The 24,602-nt window shown below is 38.9% G+C and overlaps 1 protein-coding gene across 3 annotated transcripts in view; it reads left to right on the forward strand.

Moving 5' to 3' along the window:
* Positions 1-24,602, forward strand: part of CTNNA2 (catenin alpha 2) — a 463,429-nt gene that overhangs the window by 32,574 nt on the left and 406,253 nt on the right. For all 3 annotated transcript variants that reach the window (XM_017742415.1, XM_008639874.2, XM_008639875.2), the window contains exon 2: positions 23,818-23,924. In XM_017742415.1, the coding sequence (XP_017597904.1) occupies positions 23,823-23,924 (102 nt within the window). In that variant the 5' untranslated portion in view covers positions 23,818-23,822. The remainder of the gene's footprint in view (positions 1-23,817; positions 23,925-24,602) is intronic.

Genomic DNA, 24,602 nt, shown 5'->3' on the forward strand with positions numbered 1-24,602 from the left:
TGTCTGAGTATAAATGACAGAACCAGCCATATTTCAGTTGCCCCTGGTGAAGTTTTGGAAACTTGCCAGAAAGCTGGAGAACAGCACATTTTTAAATCGTTTTTTGGGCAGAGCTGGAAAAGGTTTTCTTTGGTGCTGCCTTTCCTCCCCACTCTTTATGGGAGTCAATGTTTATTTCTGTTTTGTGTTATTTTTAAGTGACCTCTCTCTATAGAGTAATCAACTGAGTGCTTGATTAAAATGAGACGTTTTGTGTAATCAGATGAGCTTTTTGGCCTTTCTTGATTTTTGATTTTAGTGGAGACCTCAGTGGTGCTGCTGCTGGTCCAGATATTTGGAGGATTTGGGAGTTCTAGTGTGTAGGATTTTGTTCAGTTTTGATGGGCATTAATACCTTCCTGTAACTGATACTTTTTGAGAGGTTGATGTGATTAAAGACAACCTAAGTTGTGCTTTCTATACTTAGACTTTTTGTATTCTAATTTTCTTTTTTTTTTTTTTTCTTTGCGTCACCATTATTTATAGACCTTTTAGTGTGAATAATTTACAGGTGAAGGCCTTCAGACTTTAATGCATTGGGATATATTTGATTTTCCTGGTTCTGCAATATTTTATTTTATTTTTTAAGTCAGTGGTTAAAGGAGCAGAGGGACACCTTGGAGAATCCTCTTCTCAATGCCCTGATTTTCTCCCTGCTTCTTGTAAAGCGTCTGTACTCCCTTCAATCAGTAATGTGGCTTTTTCTATGACTTTGTGATCCTTCTTTGGTAAACATATTGCACTCTCCTTTTCCCCTTTTCACTGTACCTTTTCTCTTGAAGCTTCCATGAATTTTCTGTCGTGTTTACCACAACTCCTTTAAATGTGGTAAAACTTTCATAAGGATGAGCCAGCCTAAATCAAAGGTTGTGATCTCTGTAGTCACTTGTCTGTCCCTACCAGTACTTAAGTTAATTACCTGTGAGGATTATTTCTGAGGCTGTAAACACACTTGTCTGCGTGCTTTTAATCAGTTAACAGTTTCTGTGGCTATTCAGTTAAAGCTTTTACCATGAACGGTTTCTCAGATGGTGCTGGAACATTGGATGCTTTGATGTCACTGCATTTGAGTGCCATTTTCTATTAATGAATTTAATAAAAAACCCCATCCATCAATAATCTTTAGTGCCTTAAACCCAAAAATTGCTCAGGCTGGCTGTTAAGAACCTTTTTTCAGTCACATTGTTTACATATCCTTAATTATTATTTTTTCAGATCTGTCATCTGAAGTCCTACAGAATGATGAGAAAGTGGGCTTAAGATAGTGTCTCTTCTGTTTCCAGCCACTGTTTCATGTGGCATTCTGCTCTGAGTAGGGCTAATTTGAAGCTCTGTTGATAACAGATAAAAATACTGATAAATATTGGATAAATACTGATAAATACTCTACTGTGAGTTCCTCCAGCAAAGTTCAGTATTGCAACAAAGAATGACTTTACCCAGGAATAATTAAGTTTTTGACCTGAGTTTGGTGGCTTCAACAGAAGGACAAGTAGGTCATGTAAAAACAAGCAAACAAAAAATTGCTTGTGAAGTGTCTGCATTCTTCTGGTTCTGATCTCCGGTCTGGTTTACCAATTTAGCTTGAATTTTCTTGTGTAAGTAAAATTATTCTTGGAATGTGCTTTCGTTCCTAAATCAGGGGAGTTCCCTAGTAGGAAGAGGCTATGAGATTTTGCACTGTTGGATAGGAATTTTCTCCTGATAAGAGCTATCCCCCTTTTTCCTGTCAAGAAAACCAGTATCAATATATTTTGTAATAGGCAAGAATAAAGCCATTTAAATAAATAATCTCACTTAAATGAGTTTTATTCTGGAATGAGTTTATTCTGGAATATCATGCATATTGTCAGCTCTGATATTATAAGACTAAATATCCCATATTTTGAGACTAAGATTGTACTAAAGATTTTCACAGTAGAATCAAAATCTCTTCTGAGATGTTTGGAGCTGATAGTTTGTACTTGTTCATCCAAAAGAATGATTATATTTTACACGGTACACTGATAGTAACATCTTGTCATGAGAGAGCAAAATGTGCAAATCCCCAAAGGTTTTACAAAATTAATCTACTCCAAACCTTAAAAAAAATTATAAATGGAAAAAGAAATTAAAAAACCCCACTGCACTCAATTATTCTTTACTTCTGTATCTTCTTGCTGTGGAAAATTATTTTTCAATGTAAAAGTCTGTGTAAATTCTATTTTTATGTGATGTCACTGTAGACCTTTCAAATATTAAAGCAAATTCTTGCTTGTAATGTCTTTAGAATCACAGTTCCTCTAGGGATCATTCATCTGGTAAAGTTTAGTTTTTAATAATAAGTTCCTATGAAATTCTTCATGCCCAATATTAATATTTCCACTTGAACATAGATAAAGCCAGATAAAGAAAAAGAAAGATAAAGAAAAGCTTTTTGGTCAAAGTCCATAAAATTTTATGGTACAAATGACTGAACTGTGTTCCGTGGAATAGTTGCTATGGAAATTACATTTTTTTTTTCCTCTGGGTTTTTGTTGTGTATGCAGTGAGGCATTTAAATAACACAAGAGATTACAGAGAAAGTTTGAAAAATAGGAGTCACTTTTAGTGGAAGTACTCAGAATAATCATCCCATTCTGGGTCACTTAGCACTGTCCCATCCCGTTTGGCTTTAGGGATTCTGCTCACAAGTTGCCTCTGCACTTCAGAGTTAGTGGTATAATAGGAAATAGGAAAATTTGGCTGAAGAGAATAAACAGGCCACATTGGATGCTGGCTTTATAGTCAGTGGTTTCATTTCTGTCTCTCCAGAGCTGGGAAGAATAAAGTTCAGTTCTGCTAAGTCCATCACACTTCATCAGCTTGATGTTACAAAGGGAACCAAAACGAATCCACATTCGCCCTCCCATTCATTTGTCTTTCTGGTATGTACAGAATTGATTTTATTTCCAAACATTTACATGCACCGGGCTCAGTGTATGTTTGACTTTAAAACAAACAAGCAGAAATGCAATTATGATCATCAGAAACTGTCAACAGAAAGAAAAATATCTTTGAAATGCTGTGTTGATGGGAAAAGGTAGTTGTAGAAAAGTTTTTGAAAACTACTAAGAGAAGAAAGAATTGGGACGAGACATCTGCTACACCAAATTTAGAAGTAGTCTCCAAAGGTTATTAGTAAAGCAATAACGTGTGTGTGGAATAAAAAGGAAATGGAAAACTGGAAAAAAGCTGGCTTTCAAAAAGACTGAGGGTTAAATCACACTTGAGAATTTTTGGTGCTTTTAAGCACCATGAAGTCATCATCAATCTTATATAATAGGAACTCAAATCTTTTACCCATTGAAGGCAATAGAGAAAATTACTGATGGTTTCAATAAAGCAGGTTTAGAGCCCATATCATGGTCTGTAAGGGGAGACAGAAATTTCTGCTCTTGTGAGATCCTCTCGAGTCTGACACACTCCTGAACTGCCAGGCTCCTGATGAATCCTATCTCAATCTTCAGCACTCAGGGTCATTATTGTAACTTAAATGTGGTGGATTGACTACAGTACCAGCCAGCATAGCCTAAAAAGAAAACTAAAGTTATTTCAAATAATCTGAAGAATGAGAATATATCAATGAGACTCGAGTATCAGGTTTGTCATTAGGTTACTGATAAAAAGTCTGAAAAAAATCCAGTTAAAGTCTGGTTTGTCTTTGAAATTCAGGTAATATGTAAGTAGTTTTTAAATTTTATTTTACCAAGGTTTTTAATGAATCTACCAAGATAGCATGACTCAAAAGAATAATAAATTGTGTGAATTGTTTCAGTTATTGCAAATAACTTCGGCATTGAGAAACTCATGAGGTTCAACACCATCAAGTGCAGGGTGCTGCACTTGGATCAGAGCAATCTCAGGCACAAACACAGGCTGGGGGTGACCCTGCTGGAGCAGCTCTGTGGAAAAGGACCTGAAAGAGCATTGCCAGCAGGTCAGGGGATCCTGCCCCTCTGCTCAGCCCTGTGAGGCACATCTGGGGTCCTGTGTCCAGCTCTGGGCTCCTCAGGACAGGAGGGACACACAGCTCCTGGAGAAGCTGCAGTGGAGGCTGCAGAGATGAGGAAGGGCCTGGAGCAGCTCCGTGCCCAGCACAGGCTGAGGGAGCCGGGGCTGCTCAGCCTCGAGAGGAGCCCCAGCTGAGAGGGGCCCTCAGCCCTGGGTGTCCCTGGCTGCAGGGAGGGCTCAGGGCAGGGCCCGGGCTCTGCTCCGGGGCCCAGCAGCGGCACCAGAGCACCGGGCAGGGACTGATCCCAGGAAGTTCCACCTGGACATGAGGAAGAACTTTCCTGTGCAGTGACCGAGCACTGAACAGATTGTCCAGAGATGATGTGGTGTCTCTCTCACTGGGGGTATTCCAGAGCCTTCTGGACACAACCCTGTGCCCTGTGCTCTGGGATGGCCCCTCTGGAGCAGGGAGGTTGGACCAGGTGACCCACTGTCGTCCCTTCCAGCCTGACCTATTCTGTGATTCTGTGAGTTGAGTTTAAAAATTTTTAGGTATTTAAGAAGTCTGATATATAATGAAAAGTGATGATAATAAGAGTCTTCCTTTATTTTTTTAATTAATGAGCTGCCAGTCCCTTCAACCACCAAGTCCTCTTACTCTGAGTACACCAAAGTTTCATTCTAAATGTAATATATATTCTCCTTTCTTGCATAACACAATACCTGTATAGCTGAAACCATAGCATTGAGTATCTCACTAAACCAATTCATTTATTCTGTCCTTTGGCAAACTGGAAACACTGTTTGTCTATTGCAAAGAATCACAGTGTCATAGTCATGGATAAGAGTCAGAGTCATAGATAGGTGGCATCTTGAAGTTACTAAAAAAAGCTAAAGCTGAGGAAGGATTTGAAACAAAATTTTGTGTCTTCTACTCCAGTGTAACACACACCCAGAAGGAAAATTACCTGTGGCTGGGCTGGCTCTCAAAAGGTTCCTGAGGAGAAGAGAAGGTGAGTGTGAGGTGTAGGTGTTGTTCTGATAGTAACAGCTCCCTGCAAGCTTCTGGCTTTGGTTAGGATGAGGGATCCTGGACTCATCTTTCCGTGTGGTCACTGTAGAGTTGTGAGCTCTGCAATCACCACCATCTATTTATTTCTGGCTGCAGTGACTTCCATCCACGTGTAGGTTGCCTTCATCTTGCTGTACTTGCAGCCACCTCATACTAACAGGGTAAGCTAATGTTCTTCTTGGCTGAAAAATCTGGGCACCGTTGAGCTGAAGAGTCATAGAAAAGTGGAGCTGTTTTCTTGGAGCAGTCATTACCATTGTTGCAAGATTCCCAGTTAACCAACACAATTTAGTGAATTGCAACGCTGGCATCCAGAACTGTCACTTTCTGTAGACAGCCAGGCTCACTGGTGTGATCTGTGGGACGGATACTTTACGCGTTATGATCCCAGAAGGATTTTATAAATAACTCCAGCTTCACTGGGAGGTGGGATCTGTGACTGGCATTAGTGGTGTAATTCAAAGTTATGTATTAGTGTGGAGATTCTGCACTGAACTAAATGTTCCTGAAAGGTCAAATGGAATGTATGCAGTCAGGTCTGGCCCTGTTCCCAGATTTTATGAATGAAAACATAATATTGGGCTCGTAAAATCATATCCTTTCTCTTTTAGTGGAAAGTAGCCCTTTTAGCATACTTCCTTTAGAATTTGTAACTGCTTGTGTAATCTGGTGTGAAAAATGAGATGCTTTGCTGTTCTGTTTCCTTGGGTACAAGGTTGTCTTCTGTGTGGTCCTTTTCTCAGCTGATTGCTTTTTTTGTGTTACAGAGAGAATGCCATTCTCACATTCTGGCATGAGTAAACATCTGTGTATCCATGGCAGATACTGAAACTCTTTCTGTCCACAGCCTTGCTCAGATGTCTCCTTGATGCCCAAGTCTTAGGTTTCCATAGATGGCAAAGGAAAACAACAAAACAAAACCAAAAACCAAACCAAAACAAACAAAAAACCCCAACAAACTTAAGAAACCTTAAAAAACCCAAACCAAAACTAACCCCCAAAAAACCCCAAACCAACAACAAAACCAACATCCCCCCCCTCAAAAAAAAAAAAAGGAAACCCAAAACCCACCAAACCCAGAAAAATGTTAATTGGAAAAATTAATGCATTTTTCTGCAGTACAAGAAAATGACTTGGAAGTTTCTGTGGGAGCTACACAGCATGAAGCAAAGCTGAAGTGCTTTATAAAACCAGGGTCCTAAGTGAAATATATATATTTTACCTTGATTTTTTATGCTTATTGTTTTATGAAACTTAGCCTTTTTTTTTTCTCCCCCAACACCTTTCATGAACAATCTCGAAGATCATAATGTGGCTGTCAATGGGAACTTTGCTTTTTGTTTAGCTTTTTGAGAGTTGCTGGCATATTTTAACTACTTTTCCCTTCCCATTGTACCTTCCAAAGTAAATATTCATTTGAGAACCTGGCTCTGTATTGTGCTTATAATCTAGTTTTGAGCATTTTATTATGTACAAACTACTTTAATTACCTGTGGAGTTTCTACACAGGTTGTAAGAAAAGTAACTGCTTAAAAAAATCAAAGTGTGGCACTGGTATGAAGGCAAATGTGTGTTCTGTGCCCATAGGATTTCACTGTGTCTGGTGGTGGAGTCATTAATCAAATGTAGTTCCTTATTTTCCTGATAAAGGAGGGAAGAATAGGAGTTCAATAAATGGAGATGTCAGTGATTTGAGAGGGAGAATGCTCTGCCTTTTTTTTTGTTTTAGTGAAATTGGAAGTGCCATTCAGCCTTATCTGGAAGTTCTATCCAGCACTCTCAGGTTCATGAGTTTTAGTGGTGCACTGAGCAGGAATAATGTTACATTTGAAACAGAATTATTGTGCCCTTCAGTTACTATAAGTGAGCCTGGTTCAAACTGTGTGGCGTTTCAGCTGGAGCAAAGGAGACCTTGGTGACGCAAATGACAATTTAAATACTTGGTTAAATATCAGGAAACACAGATCTCTTCATAGAACTAATAAAATCTTCCAAAACATAAATGCTGTTTTCTGGAGGAGGCTGTGCAGACCAGAAGATATGCAAATATTGTATTTAAAGGTAATTTGTGTAAGCTAACACTGCTAATAATTGGAATTTGCATTTGTGCTGGCATATGGGAAAAACTAATTAACCACTCATGCCTAATGTTGCATAATAGGAAATGGTAACTTGCAGACAAATGCATGGAAAACTTATCAGGTTCTTGTAAGCAGGAGCCATGGTTCAGATTTTTGGGATTCAGGCTGGGTGCTGCAGCGTTCTGTGGGATCAGCAGTGTGCAGTGTTGGGTTCTCTGTGAGCTACATGAAAAAACCCTGGGACAAATCCCATTCCAACCTGCACTGTGTGGGTTGAAAGCTCTGAGGGACTCTGTGAGGTGAGATTGGAAATGGACTGTGGCACTCTCAGTCCTGGCCGGAAATCCTGTAGGCACTGGAAAGCTGGGAGTGGGCAGTGGGAAAGGCAGGTAATGCCTGGAATGTCCCAAAACTTTGATTGACATAGACTTTGAAATAGAATTGAAATGACTTTGAAATTTCCTCATCCAGCAGTTATAGGGAATTTCTGATTTTGAATGCAAAATGCAGAATTGTGCATGAAAATGTCTATTGATATATCTATATATGATTTCAAATCAGTTATGTGGAATTTTTTATTTAAACACTTCAGTAATTGTCACTTTTGAGAAGGAGTTAGAGGGTGTATAGCTGCCAATAAATTAGGGCTCCTTCTTGTAGAACAATGAAAAGCATACAAATGTTGAAGTGTCTCCTGTGTTAGAAAGTTGGCTTGTGCACTTTTGTGTTCCTAATGAAATTTATCCATATATGAAGTTCTTCTGTCATGAATGTGGAAATCTAGAGTAACTTGTCAAACAGAGCTTTTTAATATCAGGAGGAACTATAAATGCTTTTCTATTCCTTTTACCTAGAAGGAATAACTTGAATTTCCTACTTCACTTAAAACTATATGTACTTTTTATTTGTTTGTTTTGTATTTGGGCAGAGTAAGTATAAGGCAAAAAATTGAATAATTCCTAAATCAACAACAATTTTTCAGCCATATAAATATATTTAAATTATCTCCCAAGAAAGCAAATTAAAGATTTAGTATATAACTGTGGATTTCCATACATTTTCAGCTGTAATTTTAAGCTGCAGTTTACAACAACAGTACAAAATTATACTGTTGAGACAGTATAATTTATGAGATGTGTTTGTAGTTGTGCAGCTGATAAGGACAGGATATGAAAGGGAAAAATCACAGCCACAGTGCAGTGAAGTGACAAAGGAGACAATTTATGTGGTTCAGACAGGACGGTGCAGGAGATTGTTTCAGGGAGCAAGGTCAACTGTGTACAAAGCTTCTCCTGAAAATGCTACATTTAAATTAATTAAGTTTATTTTAATGGAACTCGAAGTGACTGGGTCCACACAGGGTATGGCTTTTATCTGCCCAGGATAACTGAGCTACTTTTCATTCCTCTGTCTCTGGCTGGTAAAATGAAACGTTATCTTAAGGCATTCTGAGAGAATGGAACAGTGGATGATGGATAGATAACTCTGAATGAGAGTAAGAAACAGCAGTGGTGATTAGAACACTGATTGTATCAAGAACATTTAAGAAATTATCATTTTTCCCCTCCTTTTGTGCACTTGTCTCACTGATGACAGGATCAAAATTAATTCCACAAATAATCTCTTCTGATTCTATGTTTTCTTCTCAGGCATGAATACCGTGTTTTGAAACGAAATACAGAGCATCAAAAATATTAATGGGAGGAGATAAGTTTGTGGCTCCCAATCTGAAGAGATTTGTTTAGGAAATGCAAAAGGTGACATAAGTGAAGATGAATGCTGAAGGTCTGCTCCCTTTAGGTCATCTCATTCTCAGAGGCAGTGCTGCCTTTGTCCTGAGATGAGTAAAAATGAGAGGAAAGCCTAGGATATGGCATAAATGATGCCAAATCAGTGCTATCAACATGTCTGATAACATGAAATATTTACAATAATGGCATTATTTGGTCTGCTTGAACACAGGCTTTGAGCGTGAGATTTCAGGGGCAATAGAAATAAAATGTTAAGCCCTTTAGAGATTGTACTTTTTAAAATTATTTTTGTAGGAAAAACAATAAGCTGCATTGTCTTAGTTTAAGATAATGCAGACATAGGTGTTGCTGTGATATTCCTGGCAAAAGCCTCTGACCCATAAATCTAATTTCCCATATTGTAATCTTTAGCAAATACTACCTTAAATTACCCCATGTAGCTGTAGATTTCACACCTGTGTTTGTGTATACAAATTTTGCCACATAGATGTAGGCAAGATAATGGTGGATTTCTGGGATTAGCATTTTGTCTGATTCAGTAATAACCTGTGTAACAGGGCTTGGATTTGGCATATGTTAATGGGTTAGATTCATTTATGGATTTGATTAAATGTGCTCATTGTTGGGAAACATTCTGTTGCAAGACCTGCATAGCTAAGATTTATCTTAAGTTATTATTTTAATTTACTTTGCTTACTTACAATAAACTAGTGGAATTACATAGAAGTATTTTTTTCTTCCAAAATTTTATTAGTTATTACCAATCCTTGCTCAAAAGTTTCCTTAGGAGGCCAGCCCTGTGATGATGTTCTCAAATTTCTATCTAACCAGGAATTTCAAAGTAATGGAGGTTCAGTACCTGGGGTTTCATACTATGACCTCATACATAATTAATTTTTTGCCCACTGTGAGAGTTTAGGAATGGTGTTTTGTGATGGTAGAAATAGAACAGTAGTAGTTTATTGATGTATTTTTGATTATAGTGTACTTAATATGTTTGGAATTAAAGCTTCAAAAAGCAAGTATTTTCTTATTAATATCTGGTTTCAGTTGAGTTAGCTCTGATTATATTAAAAAAATTAATTGCTGGTAGGAATGTTTGATTTCTTTTCTGTGATCTGAGGAAGTAATTAAGTGCTGTTAAATAGAATCCTATTTCTTGAAGTGACTTCCTTTTCTTTTGAATTTCCTCATTAGCTGCCATCTTACAATTAAGTAATTGTGCAAGATCATCATGGATTAAAAGTAGTATAGAGGATTTAAATGTGTATTGCTGCTTTTGGGAATGTGTGAACTGTTGAGGGGCAGGGGAAGGGAAGAGATGCAGGAAAAATTGTGAGTATTCGATTTAATGTGACTTTTTTTCCTGCGAAACTAAAATGATAGTAAGGAGCTGATCATCCTGAAAGGGACTGACAGCTGGTTTTTATATTTCCTTGCTGTCAGGAGGCACAAGGGAAGAGAAGGGGACAATGGGAAATGGTCTCAAGTTACACCCGGCGAGGTTCAGGTTGGATATTAGGAAAAAATTCTTCACTGAAAGAGTGGTCAAGCATTGGAAGGGGCTGCCCAGGGCAGTGGCGGGGTCACCATCTCTCGGGGTGTTCAAAAAATGGGTATATGTGGAACTTAATATGGTTTAGTGGGAATGGTGATACTCAGGGGTTGGATTTAATGATCTTGGAGGTCACTTCCAGCCTTATCGGTTCTGTGTTAGAAGACAAAAAATGGCTCCTCTTTTTACCTGATAAATAGGTCATATATAATGTGTATAATCTCTTTTCTGTGATGTGTTTTCTATCCCTTTTGGCACCAATAGCCCATGGAGAGTTGTCTGAACCTCCCTCTTGTCAGAGTGTGAGAACATTGACAACAGAACAACTGTGTCTCTGCCTTGTAGATACTGGAGAAGAAAATGTCACCACCAGTTCAACCCCTGCGTTGCTGCCTGTGCCTGCCCTTCTCAGTAGTGATTCCTCACTTCCAGGAACATCGTGGGTCTGTGATACGAAGTCATTTTCATGAGTGCCTCTGTGCTAAGCTGAATGGTTTCTCTGTGTGTCTCTTTTAGTAAATGAAGCTGCTGATGCTTGAAAGGCAAATTGGAGCTGTCATCTCCGTGTTTCCCCTCAGATCCGCTGGCTTACTTGGTTCCTGATCCTCCCTGTCAGGGCAAAGCTATTCCTGCTCTAACAGCCTGGCACCCCCTGCCCTGCTTGCTTTATCACACAGGAAGAGGAAAAGAAGCAGATTTATCTCCCTCCTAAGAGCTGGCCCAATCTCTCATACCCTGGAGGTTTCCTTATCTGCTGGAGGTTGTCTCCAAGTGATTTGTCCTCGTGCTCTTTATACCAGAGTAGGCAGTAGGCTGGGGTGTCAACAGTTTTATACTCCATTTAATGAGGGGATGAAGTGGTTGATGCCTCTGAGTAAAAAGTGCAGGAAAGCACTCCCTGATAGGTTTCCTGGACTTCTCTATGAGGCTCAGGCAGCCTTGAACTCAGCAGCTTTGGGACAGTCTGTTAGGGATTTTTTTGTTTTATAGGGTTTTCCCTTTCTGTTCCCTGTCATGAACGAATTGAGGTATTTTATGAGCTGATGGAAGCTTCTCACATCTGTAGTACACTATGACAGGGAGTTCCCAAACCTTTCTGGATGACTTCAAAAGGTTTTTGGGGGTTTTTTGACACTTTCTTTTTTTTTTTTTTCCCATTGGGAAAGACAAAAGCAAGAGGTTGTTTAATTTTATCCATGACACTACAGGTTATTATTATTAGGAGAGGTTTTTATTAGGGAAAGGTTCTGTCCCCGGAGGGTTCTGGGGCACTGAACAGGCTCCCCAGGGAATGGGCATGGCCCCAAGGCTGCCAGAGCTCCAGGAATGTTTGGACAACACTCTCAGGCACAGGTGGGATTGTTGGGATTCACCTGTGCAGGGTCAGGAGTTGGGCTTGATGATCCTTGTGGGTGCTTTCCAACTCAGGACATTCTATGTTTCTATGATTTTAGGTCTTCTTTTGTTCTGCACTATGAAGACTTTTTAATCTCTGTAGTTTTTTGTGGAAGTCCTTGACTGCCCTTGTTGCCCGTGTATTCCTCTGTTCTGCAATATTCTTTGTAGGAAAGTGATGGCTAAATTATATTAATGATATGGATTTATAACGGCATAATGGTCTTTTCTGGTTTGTTCTTGTTCCCTTTTAGAATAATTCCTCACTTTATTTTTATTGCTGCTCTGTGTTAAGCTGGCATTTACAGAAAGCTATTATAATTCACAGATTGCATTCCTGTTTTTAATAACCAATTCAGAGTCCATCGTTATGTATGCAGGCAGGATCCTGGTCCTTCCTGGTTTTTATCACTTTGCATCTATTAGTATTAAATTTAATCTTTTCCACTGCCATTGTAAGAACTTCAGAGCAATCCTGCTCTATGGCTCTTGTTTGTTTGGAAGGAAAGAAGGGAGGAACAGGTAAATGGTCAAATCCTGTGGGCTGGCATTTTGCATTTCAGTAATACTCAGTCCTGAGATCAGTTAATTTATTGTCAGTAACTAGATTTCCTGGAAACATAAGAGGAGAGGAAAGGACATGAAAGTAAAGGAAAATAATAAATGTTGGACTATCTATAGTTTGAATTCTTTGTGTATGGTGGATCAGGGAGGCAGCTAGAGATACAGAAGGGAGAATGGAACCTGTAGCATTCCCAGAAACCTGATGCCTTCTGAAGAGTAATGAACAGACACCCAAACAGGTTTCCTGCCCGTGTGTTATAACAGGGGTGGAAATGGGCTTTTTCAGGCTGTCAAAGACATGGCAAAATATGTTGGTACCCAACAAACCTCCTCAAAGTGCTAGAGTTGAGAGCAAAGCCAAAGGAAGAGCTCAACCCTGGAAGGCCACAGTTGAAAGGAGATACATTTGTTCATAAATCCCTTTCATTTTGATTCCATCTTCCTGAATTTTCTCGATTGTAATTGTCAAGCTGTGTTCTAATAAAATCTAGTTTTACTAATTCAAAGCCCTTGTAGTGTTTTTGGTTCACTTAATTGAGAGAAAGGCTATGAGTAGATGTGGCTCAAAGTAGGGGTTGACACAGGGCCCAATTAAAGTCACAGTGATGAATCTGAGAAATTCTCTCATTCTGTTACCAGTTGCAGATGTAGTCTGTAGTGGCATTAATTTAATTCACTTAATTAATTCACTTGTGGTCATACCATAAATATCAGCAGCTAAAAAAAAAAGATTGTGAAAATTTCTAGAACGGTGACTGTAGAAGTTCTAGCTGGTAGAGTTAACACATCTTTGGGTATCACAGTTGACTGAGGAAAACTAAAAAACTCCAAATTTGGTTTGCCAGTAAGTTTTTTTTTCTTGGGTTTTGTTTTTTGGGTTTTGGGGGGATTTTTTGTTTGTTTGTTTTTGTGTGGGTTTTTGTTGTTGTTGTTGTTTTTCTCGTTGATTTGTTTGATTTGGTTTGGTTTTGGCTTTGTTGGTTTTTTTTTTGTTTGTTTGTTTGTTGGTTGGTTTTTTTTCCCCTCCCTATTTCAAATGTTGATTAACTCAAATCTGAGGCAAGAATGGTTTCATAAAATATGATGCTGGGCCTTTGTAAAGCACAAGATTATTGAAAGGGTATTTATGTTCTAAAGGTGTTGCAGGTTATGTTGTCTTGGACTGCAAATTAAAGCTAAGAGGACAACACAATTACATCTCAGATAAAAAAACCTCTCTCTTGTCCTTAGGATGATTGATTCCTTCATGGAATAGGTGGGCAAAAAACATGTTTAGTTGCAAGTCCTACACAGAAATCAAAAAATATGGGCTGATGATAACAAATTAGATTTCCTGTTGCAAACTGGAGCATTAATAGAATAGAGTAGATGAGAAACAGCCCCATCAGTCTGTTCTCAGGCAGCAGAAAGCTGGAGCCGCAGTGATAAGAATTATTTTTGAAGAAATAGTATGGCACAGTGGAATTAGTGAGGACAAATAGGGAATTTAAGGAGTGGGATGTAAACATGTAGTTAAAACCAAGTGAACAACAACAAAACAGCCACAAGGGATAAGCTTAGAGTGCTTTGTACATGGCAGCAGAACAAGTGATAGGATGCCATGGATTAGTGAGGGCAGCAGAATCACCTATTGACTGGGTATTGGGATACAGGGAACAAAACAAAAAAGAACTCAGGCTTAAAGGCTGAACATCCCTTGATGGGACAAATGGTGATTCTGGATACTTTCCATGCCTGTGCAATGGAGAGAAACTGCAATGACACTTGTCACTATTGAATTATCTGCTTCTTTTTCTTTAATTCTGCTGCAAATACCCCACTAAAGCCCAGGAACATTCATGCATCGTTGTGATGGCTGGCAGCATACACTGGAGTTATTAAAGACAGGGATGTGAGCCAAATCAAATAGATTTACTGTCTTGAAAACTGGGTTTGTTCATAATAAGACGTTATGGAGGAAACTTTAAAAATTTGGTATGGTGAGGAAATGTACTACTGTGATGGTGGGTTTTTATGCTACTGCTGTGTATGTGGAATGTAAATATCAGCTGCCACTAGATTGTGATTTTTCTGTCTGGAAAGGTGTTCAAGGCCAGGTTGGACTGGGCTTGGGGCAAGCTGGTCTAGTGGAAGTGTCCCTGCCCATGGCAGGGGGTGGGACAAAATGAGCTTTAAGGTCCCTTCCAACCCAAACCATTCTGTGATTCTGTGATTATATCATCTCTAGCTCTGTAAATAATCCCATTACTTGGAGAAATATTTCTTAAATCACCTCCAACATGTCCAATCTATGATCAAACACTTCTCTGTATTTTATGGGTAGTGGATTGCACCAGGCAGTGCCAGTGCCTTTTTCAGCTCCATGAATTGTGTTGCCATGGAGCATAAATCTCCCGATGTCACTGGCCTGTCTGACCCACTCCAGTACATTTATAATTAGTGGGGACTCTTAAATCTGTATGCTTCTTATCTTAATGGAAGGTAGTGCTGTAGATTGTGTGGTGTTCAGTGCTGGAGTTCAAGGGGTCTGGAATTCAGTTGGATAAAAGCAGTTTAGTTCCTGCTGGAGCGTGTGAATTGACTTTTCTGGAAGCCTGGTTGTTTGTTGGGGACTGAAAAATGACCTTCAGTGTGTTTGCATGGCTGTACAGAACTTTTTGAAATGCAGCCAGATCCCATCCTTTGCCTTTTTTAAAATTTTTTGTTGACAGTGTCCTGCAGGAAGGAAGAGATGTGATTACTGTAATCACCTCCATGTCATGCACTGTATCTTCTAATGAAGTCAGTTCTGTTTAAAGTTATCCTTACCTGAGAGACAGTCAAGTTCTGAATTTAAAATAAGCAGGGATGAAAAATCCATCTCAGGTCCCTGTTCCTCATACATATTTTTTCCATATTTAAAAATCTTTTAAAAGTTGTTTATTTCTATGAAGAAATAGAAATTTCTGTGAAGCTGTTTAATTTCAGCTTTCACTCACTTGGCCTGGACTAGGGAGTCTGTTACAATAACTGGTTATTTTTTGGTTTTAGGATTTCTAAAGTTCTCTTAAATAAAAATCTGTAAATCTATGATACCAACTTCAATTTTGTTGCCCCCATGTAGTACTTTGTTACATATTCAAGTGTCTGCTTCTCCCATTGTTTTGTAAGAGGTTTATGTTGAATTGTCAGCATTGCTCTGAGATAATTCTGCTTCTTTTCTGGATTGTCTTCAGTACTGTGCATACTCAAGAAAAATAAGAAAAAAATCAAGATTAGTCCAAATGTATAATGGATTAAAGAGAGCGGTCAGGTGTTAGAAGCCTTATCTCTCTCTCTTGACATTTTTCCAAAGTCATGTGTCAGTTTTGGGAGAAACTGCTACTTTTTTTTTGTTTTTTAAGTTGCCTTCTTTAAAAGCTTTGAGATGGCATCTTTTACATTAAAAATTGTACATGTTCCCTGATTGCATCACATCCTTTTGAATAAAAGACTTTTCTGAATAGGAAACACAGAGCTTTATTATCTTTAATTCAGTTAATTCAGTTGAGAATATAATGGTGATGCAGTTCTTATGCCACATTGTATTTCAGTTTTTTCCGACTTAACAGAACAGCAGCAAATCCTCTGAACACACAGCTGGGGAAGAAAAAACTTCTTGGATATCATCATGGATGGCAATCTATGCACTGTGCTTTATTTAAAACATCCATCAGCATAAGAACAGCATCAGGAAAGTTTTCAGTAACAAGTGACCAAGCAGAATTAAGGAGTTCAGTTCTTATTCTTAGCATTTAGTTCTATCATTGCAGATTTTTACTTTGTCCTTTGTTTGGATTAGTGGCAAATGATTATGGAGTGGTACCCCTGGCTCCTCTCAGAATGAGGCCTATTCTGAACAGGTTTTTCTAGGGATAGAACAACTTTCTGTAAAATGTTTAAAGGAAGAGCAGATTTAATGAACACAAGGTTAGATGATGAATTCCTCTGAGATTTTTAGGAATTTCTCAGAGGCAATTGATGAGAAGCTGGACAAATGCAGATACAGGACAATTGAACATCTGGAGGTTGGTGGGAATGTTCAGAGAGGTGGATAATGACCCCAGATATTAATTGCTGAGGAAAATATCAGCTGTGCTTCCACTGGGCGTTGTTTGAAACCAATCCTATTTAATGTGTTAATTATGGAGTTGGAAAATGGCAGAGCTCCTTCTCCGTGGTGTGGAGGCTTGTGGACTTTCCAAGGGCAAGGGGAGACTCTTCTCATCCAGTGGAATTGTACAAGCTTTGGGCTGGTTGTGTCTGTAGCTCAGTGCAGGAAAACAGTGTTGCACCTGTAGGAACAACAGCAAAAAACTCTTAATTAAAGTGATGAGTAATTAGATAATTTAAAGCTTAGTGAAAGAGAAATGTGTGTAGAGATGCTAATACAGCATTGCCATTCTAGTGAAACCAGCAGGGAAACAGTCTCCTGAAAAAGCCAACCAAACTAAAAAAAGCTTAAAACCCCCTAAAGCTTTGACTCTCCATTGGAAAAACTGTCAATTGTTTCATTTAGAGGCAGCAGTGGTTGATCTGCCTGGAATAAAGAGTTCTCTCTCAGAGAAATGAAGAGCAGCTGCAGGGCAATACAAGAGGTAAGGTTAATTGGAGTTTCCAAGGATGAGGAATTGTAAATAGGATTCTTTCAGTGAAAGGATGACCCCTACATGCAGAAGCAGAAGCTTGAAAAGTCATGGTTAGGATTAAGTTCAAGAACACTTTTTGAAGAATTGGTGGAACCTGAGACACTAATTCTGTGTTATAAGGGGAGCAAATGTGTTAATTTAAGCCAAAGATTCTTAATACTTCTCTCCCTTTGTGAAATGTGAGCTGGTATTGCTAATGCCAAGTTCATACTGTGGAAAGAGTCAAACAGAAGAAATTAATAAATGTTAGGATTTTTTTTTGCCTGCAAGGTGTGTGATTAATGTTGCCTTAAGTAGAAGCAGAAAAAAAAGTTTCAAAAGTTACGGGTTTACTGCTAAAAAAGGAAGGTCATTTCTGTAAATTCAGCATATCTACAGCAATTTAACTGTCTTACTCAGATATTACTTTGCTACATGTAGAAATTTGCATCATTTGGGGGAAAATGTGATGGAGAGAGAAGGCAGAGCGTCGGATCTGCGCCGAGGACCTGATTTAAAATGATTTGGTTTCCCTGGGCTTGCAGCATGACCCTACATGAACCAGCCTCCCAGCAGCACTGAGCTCAGAGGCTTTGATCACGTCCAGAGCTGTGAGAGGACTTCTATTAGGAGGTGTTGAGGAGCTGTGTGAGTACAGAGCGATTTGTGGGAAAATCCGTGGTTGTACAGAAGAGACAGGACAGCTTCTTCTGAGGCCTGGGCTGCCCTGTGGTACAGATTCCTTAAAATCTTCTGTTTCACTGAGCTTTTTGGGAAACTCCCCTGCCTTGACTGTTAAAGTTGCTCAGAGGGAAAAAAGCATGCTTGTGTAAGAAATGCAAGATAAATGATTTGAATATAGGAATTTTGTGTATGGCTGTTTAAAGCAGCTTTCAAGCACTTTGACTGCTTACTTGTATTGGAGTAAATTACTTTTCACGTGATTCTACCCCTAATATTTATTAAAGCAAACAAATGCAAACAACCGTATTTTTCATCCTTCCTAGGGATAGCACTCCCTAAATCACCAGGCTCCTCATGGAGAACCAACCATTGGGAATTTAGGTATTTTAAGAATTGAATATTGGATATAACATCCCCCTGGAGTGCAGATCTTCTAAATAATAAACTTCACCTGAGTGCTGAATGATGAGAGAGCCCAAACAGGCACTCAAACTGCAGCTGTAGGTGTGTGAGCCCTTAAAGTAGAGTTATTTTTCTGAGCCATATAGTAGATAAAAACGATTTGGACACTGCATGCAGTTAAGGTTTGCACAGAATTTTGAGGTACATTCTCTCTCTCCAGTTGAAGCAGAGGCAGCAGCGGGCTGGGTGTGGGTGGAATCTCTCTTACTCTGCTCCTTACGCTGGTGTTTGCGCCTTCCCTGGGAGTTTTTCAGGGCCTCTTCGATTTCTGGAGGCAGTTTGCCCTCACGTCTGAGGCAGGTGTTGGTGTAGGCTGTTGTCTCCAATTGAGCTGGTTAATATGACTGAAAAATGTGAATCACTCCAGCATTGTCTTTTTTTAGCTTGCCGGTTCCTGTGTTGGGGCTCTCCATGGTCTCTGTCCCCCTGGCTCTGATGCCAAGGTAGTCTTTTCCTTGCAAAGCCCTTTTCCTTTCTTCCTTGGTGGTTTACTAGTTAGAAATCTGAGTTTTCATCATGGGCTGCTTCCATTTAAGAACTTTGTTTTGTTAAGTCCAAAGCAGAATCTTGCCCCACTGTGGAGGTGGAGGGTTAGCAGAAGGGGAGAGGGCTGTGAATCCAAAAGGAAGTTGAGAGCTTAGAAAAGATCAAATTAAAAATTCTCTGCGTGGTTAAGCTTGAGAGTGGGGCCTAAAGGTTTAGTCTGGCTTGTTTCTTCCCTGCCGAAGTTTTAGGAAAGAAGAGAGAAGAGTCACATTCATGAAACAAAATAAACAAGTATGTCAAGAAGTTGTTTAAGTGTGGAGATGGATATTCCTTATACTCCTCCAAACCATCCTGCTCTGTTTATTATTTTTTTACTTTCTCCTTTCTTCGTTTTTTTAAGCTGGGTGATAGGAACTGCCCGTTTGAGCTCTGATTGTTTCGGCCAGATCCGCTGGAGGCTGTGCTGGTCTGTCATTGACTAATGTTAAGAGCTTTTTATCTGCAGAAAGGCATGTTCTCTATTCCCTTTCTCGTTGCATTTCTACTCCTTGTTGTAAGTCTCTGTCCTCTTAGCACTTCCGCTTTATTTCCTTTCCTGGCAATTGTTACGCCCTCCTGCTTTTTGTCGTTCTGTCTCTGTTTGTATTCTTGTGTGAGTAGAGACAGAGAATGGACAAAGGGGTTGGGAATTGTGCTGGAAACCAGGCTCCCTTGAGTATCAGAGCTCTTGCAGCTACACTTTCTGCTGCTCAGGTCAGAGCAGAGGTGCAACTGCATTGCTCAATACTGCAGATAAATGTAAGGGAATAGAATCTTGGCTATATATACCACCAGATTTATATATATATATATATATATACAGCTGGTTTGTCCTGTGCTTCAGCCTCCCCTGTACCTGTGCGAGCTATTCCGGAGCCAGCTCGTGCATCCCTAAACGCTGTTACGCTCCGTAGGCAGACTCAGGGGTATAACCATTCATGTGTTTAGATTTCCATCTCCCAGTGAAGCGCATAAATGTCTGTGAAATCAGTCAGATTTTTTTTTTTCTGTCTGTCTCAGGAGATTGTGGATCCTGCTTGAAGGAATTCCTTATTCCTCCCAGAAGTCTGTCTCTGTGCAGAGAGGTGTTTGTTTTGACGTGGTTCTCAATCTTCAGATGTGAACCGAGGAAGTGCAGACTGTGTTGTTCAGTTTTTAACTCATCTTAAACCAGTTTGTGTCTGGAGGAGCTGCCCTGTCCTCCACCTCTGCTGCTCTTCTCAGAGCTTTGGTTGTGACCTGTGCTGCCATGAATGTGGCTTCAAAACCAGGCACGGAGCTGAGCACTTGTTTTCCTTCTGTAGGGTTGGTTAGTGTTCAGCCAGGTTCTGTTCCTGGTGGAATTCACAGCCCTGTTACTAAAGGAGAAGGGTAGAAACATGCAGGAAGGGCTGAGCTGGGAGATCAGGTGTGTTTAAGGCATGTGTGGAAGTGCCCTTTTGATCTGGACATGGGGGCTGCAGTCCGGGGTGGTGACTGGTGTGGGAGAATCAGTTGTAAAGCATATTTTCTCTAGTAGTCCATATAAATGCCTTGAAGCATTAGATACTAAAAATCTAGTATTAGAAAGTTAGTATTTTAAATCTACTATTTGGAAACATAGGCTGGCTTATTACTATTTTGCATTTTGGCTCCTCTCACCTTACTGATTGTCTACCTTGCTAGACATCTTTCTTTCACCAATGAATATCATTTTTTGCCTTCCAGTAGCAAATAGAGTGTTGGAAGTACAGACTTGTGCTGCCAGCATTGCCAGTCTACTCTTGCCAACTGATTAATCCTACGGCTTTGCTATGAGTCAGGTAGAAAGGGTTTTTAATTTATTCAGGATGAAATGTTTACCATCTGTCTTTCATGTCTGCATTGCAGATGTGAGCTGGACTAACAGCTGGAGGCCTGTTCAAGACTGGCAATGTTTATATTTCTAAAAACTTATCACTTTGCTTCAGCAAACGTTGTATTTGCTTGTAGATTTTAAATATTTTTACTCTTACACTGAAGTTGCAGCACAGAAATGAGCTGTCACTTGTGAGCGGCTTTGACCCTCAGAAAAAGCACTGCTGTGTAAGTCACACGGAGTGGATCTGTTGTGGAGGAAAACAGGGAGTTGTAGTGTGATAGACAAACAATTCCACGTGCAGAACATTTTGGGTTCGTAGGATGTTCCAAAAAGTAAAATGATGCTGTGTGAAAAGGCTGGTGGTAAGGGTGGTATGGGGTTTAGACTTTTAGGGACTGTTATGTAAGGGAGAATTCTACTGATGTGGATTTTGATTCCACTTGTTCAAGTAAATATTTGTTAGTATTTGCTAAAGTAAATACTTGTTTTCTTTACAGATAGGCTTTGAAGACAGACTGGCTAAACAAATGCTCACACTGAACATTACTGAGCTGGATAGAGACATTTCTGTATTGCTGTATTTAGGAAAAGCTAAAAGCTTAGAATAAGAGACATTTTGGCACTTGCTCAAGGAAGAAGAAACACAGGCAATAGAATTCCTAAAATATATTCTTGAAAAAAGTCTGGAGCTAGTTTCAGGTTTAGGACTGAAGTATCTGTATACTTCTATAGCAGTATTATTACAGCACTGTTAACTTATATTTCCTATCAGTGGAGTACTTAAAGCTACTTTTGGGGAATATTTGTCCAATAGTCATAAAATACTCTTAGTATCCTGTGCTTTGTCCAACTGAGCCGTCCCTGTTAGCCTGTTTGGTGTAGGAAGTTCAATGTAGAAATTGCAAGGAAGAAATATTCCATCTATTCTTACATACACACTTGGTCAGGTAACTTCGTTTTAGTCTTGTCATTTAAAATTGCTGTTGTGACAGCAGCTGAAGGAATGTTGAGAAAAATACATTAATTTGACTTTTTTTTTTTTCCTTATTTGCTGTTGTGGTGTAGATTTGACTCCGAATGAAAAACAGTCATAAGTTTTTAATAAGGTTTTTTCCTGCATGTGCTGTTTTCTGTTTGAAAGCCCTGCTCACCCTTTCATATTGAGTTCTGAAGGATATTTGTTTCATTTTTTAGTAAAGGTTGAACCTGAGGCCGTATTCTGGGATGTAATATCTGATCATCCAGGTTATTTTTAGTATCACCTGCATGACTGCCATCCACTGAAATTAACTTGCTTTTGTAGGCTCTGGACTGTGGTACAGCTTTGGAATTATTTTTGAAATATGACAAGTGTATGTTTGAATACTCATGTTAATAGTTGGTGAGGAAAAGTGTGCTTAGTAAAGAGAAAGACTATGGGACATATTTGAAAGTATCATAAGTCACAATTAACCAGTTAGAATAATTGTCTGCTTCAGACTTATTTTTTGAATTCCAGAAGCCAACTGGAGTGGCAACCAACTTTATATAAAAGAGAAACAGGCTCGGAAAGATAATTAAATATTGTCTGTTGGAAAAATGATGGCTCCCACATCAACCATGTTTACAGCAACTAGAAACTGCCTCAGTTTTCTTTAATCACGTCTGGGTGTTTTCAGCACTGTAAAACATGAAACCTAATGGGTTTTTGTGGAAGAGTGGAAACTGAATAATAGTGATTTTAGCACTCGCTAGATATTGTCTGATAATTCTGTTACCAAATGTTTGCAAGAGAGGGGAGGCTAATGGTGGTTTTATATGTGATTTATAAATACATTGATTAGGGAGTTCTGATATGCCTCTGTTTTTGAGCAAGAGTTTTAACCCAGTGAGAATCTTTTACAGCCTATGAATGAATTTTGCAGAGACTCACCAGCCTGTTTATATTGATTGATAGTGATTACTCAAGACATTCTCCTGAGCAGAGCAGTAGAATTTATTTTGTATATACTGGATAATGCTGCTAAATCCTGAGTAACTACCTTACTGAATTGTGCTTCATGAAGTGGATTGTGATTCAAGAGGCAATAGCTGAATTTCTTTCCATTTTGTTCCCATAATTATGGTGGTAATTCATTCATTTATTTATTTGTTAATTTCATAATACTAAATTAAAATACTAAAGTTACTAACTTAAAAATACTAAAATTGTTTTCTGGAGAAAACAATTTAAAACTTTTGGGATATTGTATACAGAGGGGCTTGACTTAAATCTCACACAATGTCCAATATGATATTACTGGTTTGTCTTTACCTGTTAAGTGTTCTCATGGTATATGGGACTTCTAATCTTTCATTTTAATTTTAAAATGAAGGGAAATATTTAAATTATAATTATTTAAAATGAACATTTTTCTCATTAGATTTTTCTGTCTTCTTGTGTTTGGTGGACAAGTTAATTTATATGTGGCTTTTCTTGTCACCAAATACTTAAATCACTGTCCAGCGCAATGAGGTGCATTGGATGGCTCTTACAACCTGACAGCTGGACTTCTCTGTATGTGGAATTCTAAAAATGAAGTCAACTATCTAGAAAATGGCATGAAAACCTGAAATGGGAAATACAATGACAGCAATTTGCTGTCGTCTTCATTTTGGGCTTTGTTTAAGCTTTTAAGCCTAAGGTGGTCTGCAGAATCTGTTTTGGCTTTAAATGAGTCCTTCTCTTTTTGATGGAAAATTAAGAAATGCTGAATACTGTGGAGAAGTTTGATTCAAAAATCTCAACAGAGTTGTTGAATTTGTTTTATTCCATTTCTGAGTATTCTGCTTCCTTGCCTCTCCCACTCTGAGCAATGCAGGGGGATATGGGGGTTGTAGTAAGTTCATAACACTCCTGCTCCTTCCTCACACTTTTCCCCTGCTCCAGTTTGGGTTCTCTCTGTGGGATGGAGTCCTTCAGGATACACCTGGTCCTGCCTGTTCCCTCCATGGGATGTGGTTCCTTCAGGACACATCTGTCTGCTGTGATGTTGGAGGTACAGGAGTAAAAAAATCCTGAATATAAATGTCTAAGCACTCTTTGGATGTAGCAGTGGTGCACTCGGAGTTCTTGGGAGTAGAGGAACCTTAGTGAGATTATGGAGAAGTATTTTATATGTGGATATATGTATTTATTCTTTAAATAAATGATATTCAGTATGTGGATCTTGCACTAATAATTTTCGTGTTACGTAATTTTATCTGTTCCAGGGAGTATGACTTCTGCAACGTCACCTATCATTTTGAAATGGGACCCCAAAAGTTTGGAAATCAGGACTCTCACAGTAGAGAGACTATTGGAGCCACTTGTTACCCAGGCAAGTATCTTTGGTTTGTTTTGTTTCTTCCTTCAGCCTGATGCTGTATTTACTCTTTTTACATAATTATCTTAATAGTGTTGGATAATAAAAACATGAGCAGTTTTTGTTCGTGATCTCTGTTGGAAAGCTCTGTTCAAACATGTTTAGAGGCTCTTGTTCTAAATAATTTATAGTCTCAAAATATGAGCAGGAGTACAGTAGCAACAACTATTTACTTATGTCTGTCATATAAAGCAATTTAGAAAGTTATGGAACAGCCGATCTAAGATAGGTATCTGACTGAGCACGTGCTCCTGGTTTGTTAATTCACTTTGAAAGACAGGTTCAAAATAGAAACAAACCAAAACCAACCATCCAAATTACAGAAACTGTTAAAACCTGTTTCATTTTGTCCTGCCATCATTAAGAGTATAGGTAGAGACCCGGTGCTGTTCTGTTTCTGAGTTGCTCTTAATAATGGAAAGCTACTTCTTTAATTCCCCCAAAATGATGTCTCTGTATGGTTCCTCTGCTCTTTGAGTGAGTCACTTCCCAAAGAAATGACATCTGGATGTCTTTCTTTGTTTTTGAAAAAAAATTATGTTATTTCTCTACAAATTATTCTGCACATGAAAGTCTCTAACCATGTACACAACTTCACAGACTCGAGGCAGAGAGTTCTTTCATTCCACATAG

This window comes from Corvus brachyrhynchos, unplaced genomic scaffold (assembly GCF_000691975.1).
Source record: "Corvus brachyrhynchos isolate BGI_N302 unplaced genomic scaffold, ASM69197v1 scaffold166, whole genome shotgun sequence".
Lineage (NCBI taxonomy): Eukaryota > Metazoa > Chordata > Aves > Passeriformes > Corvidae > Corvus > Corvus brachyrhynchos.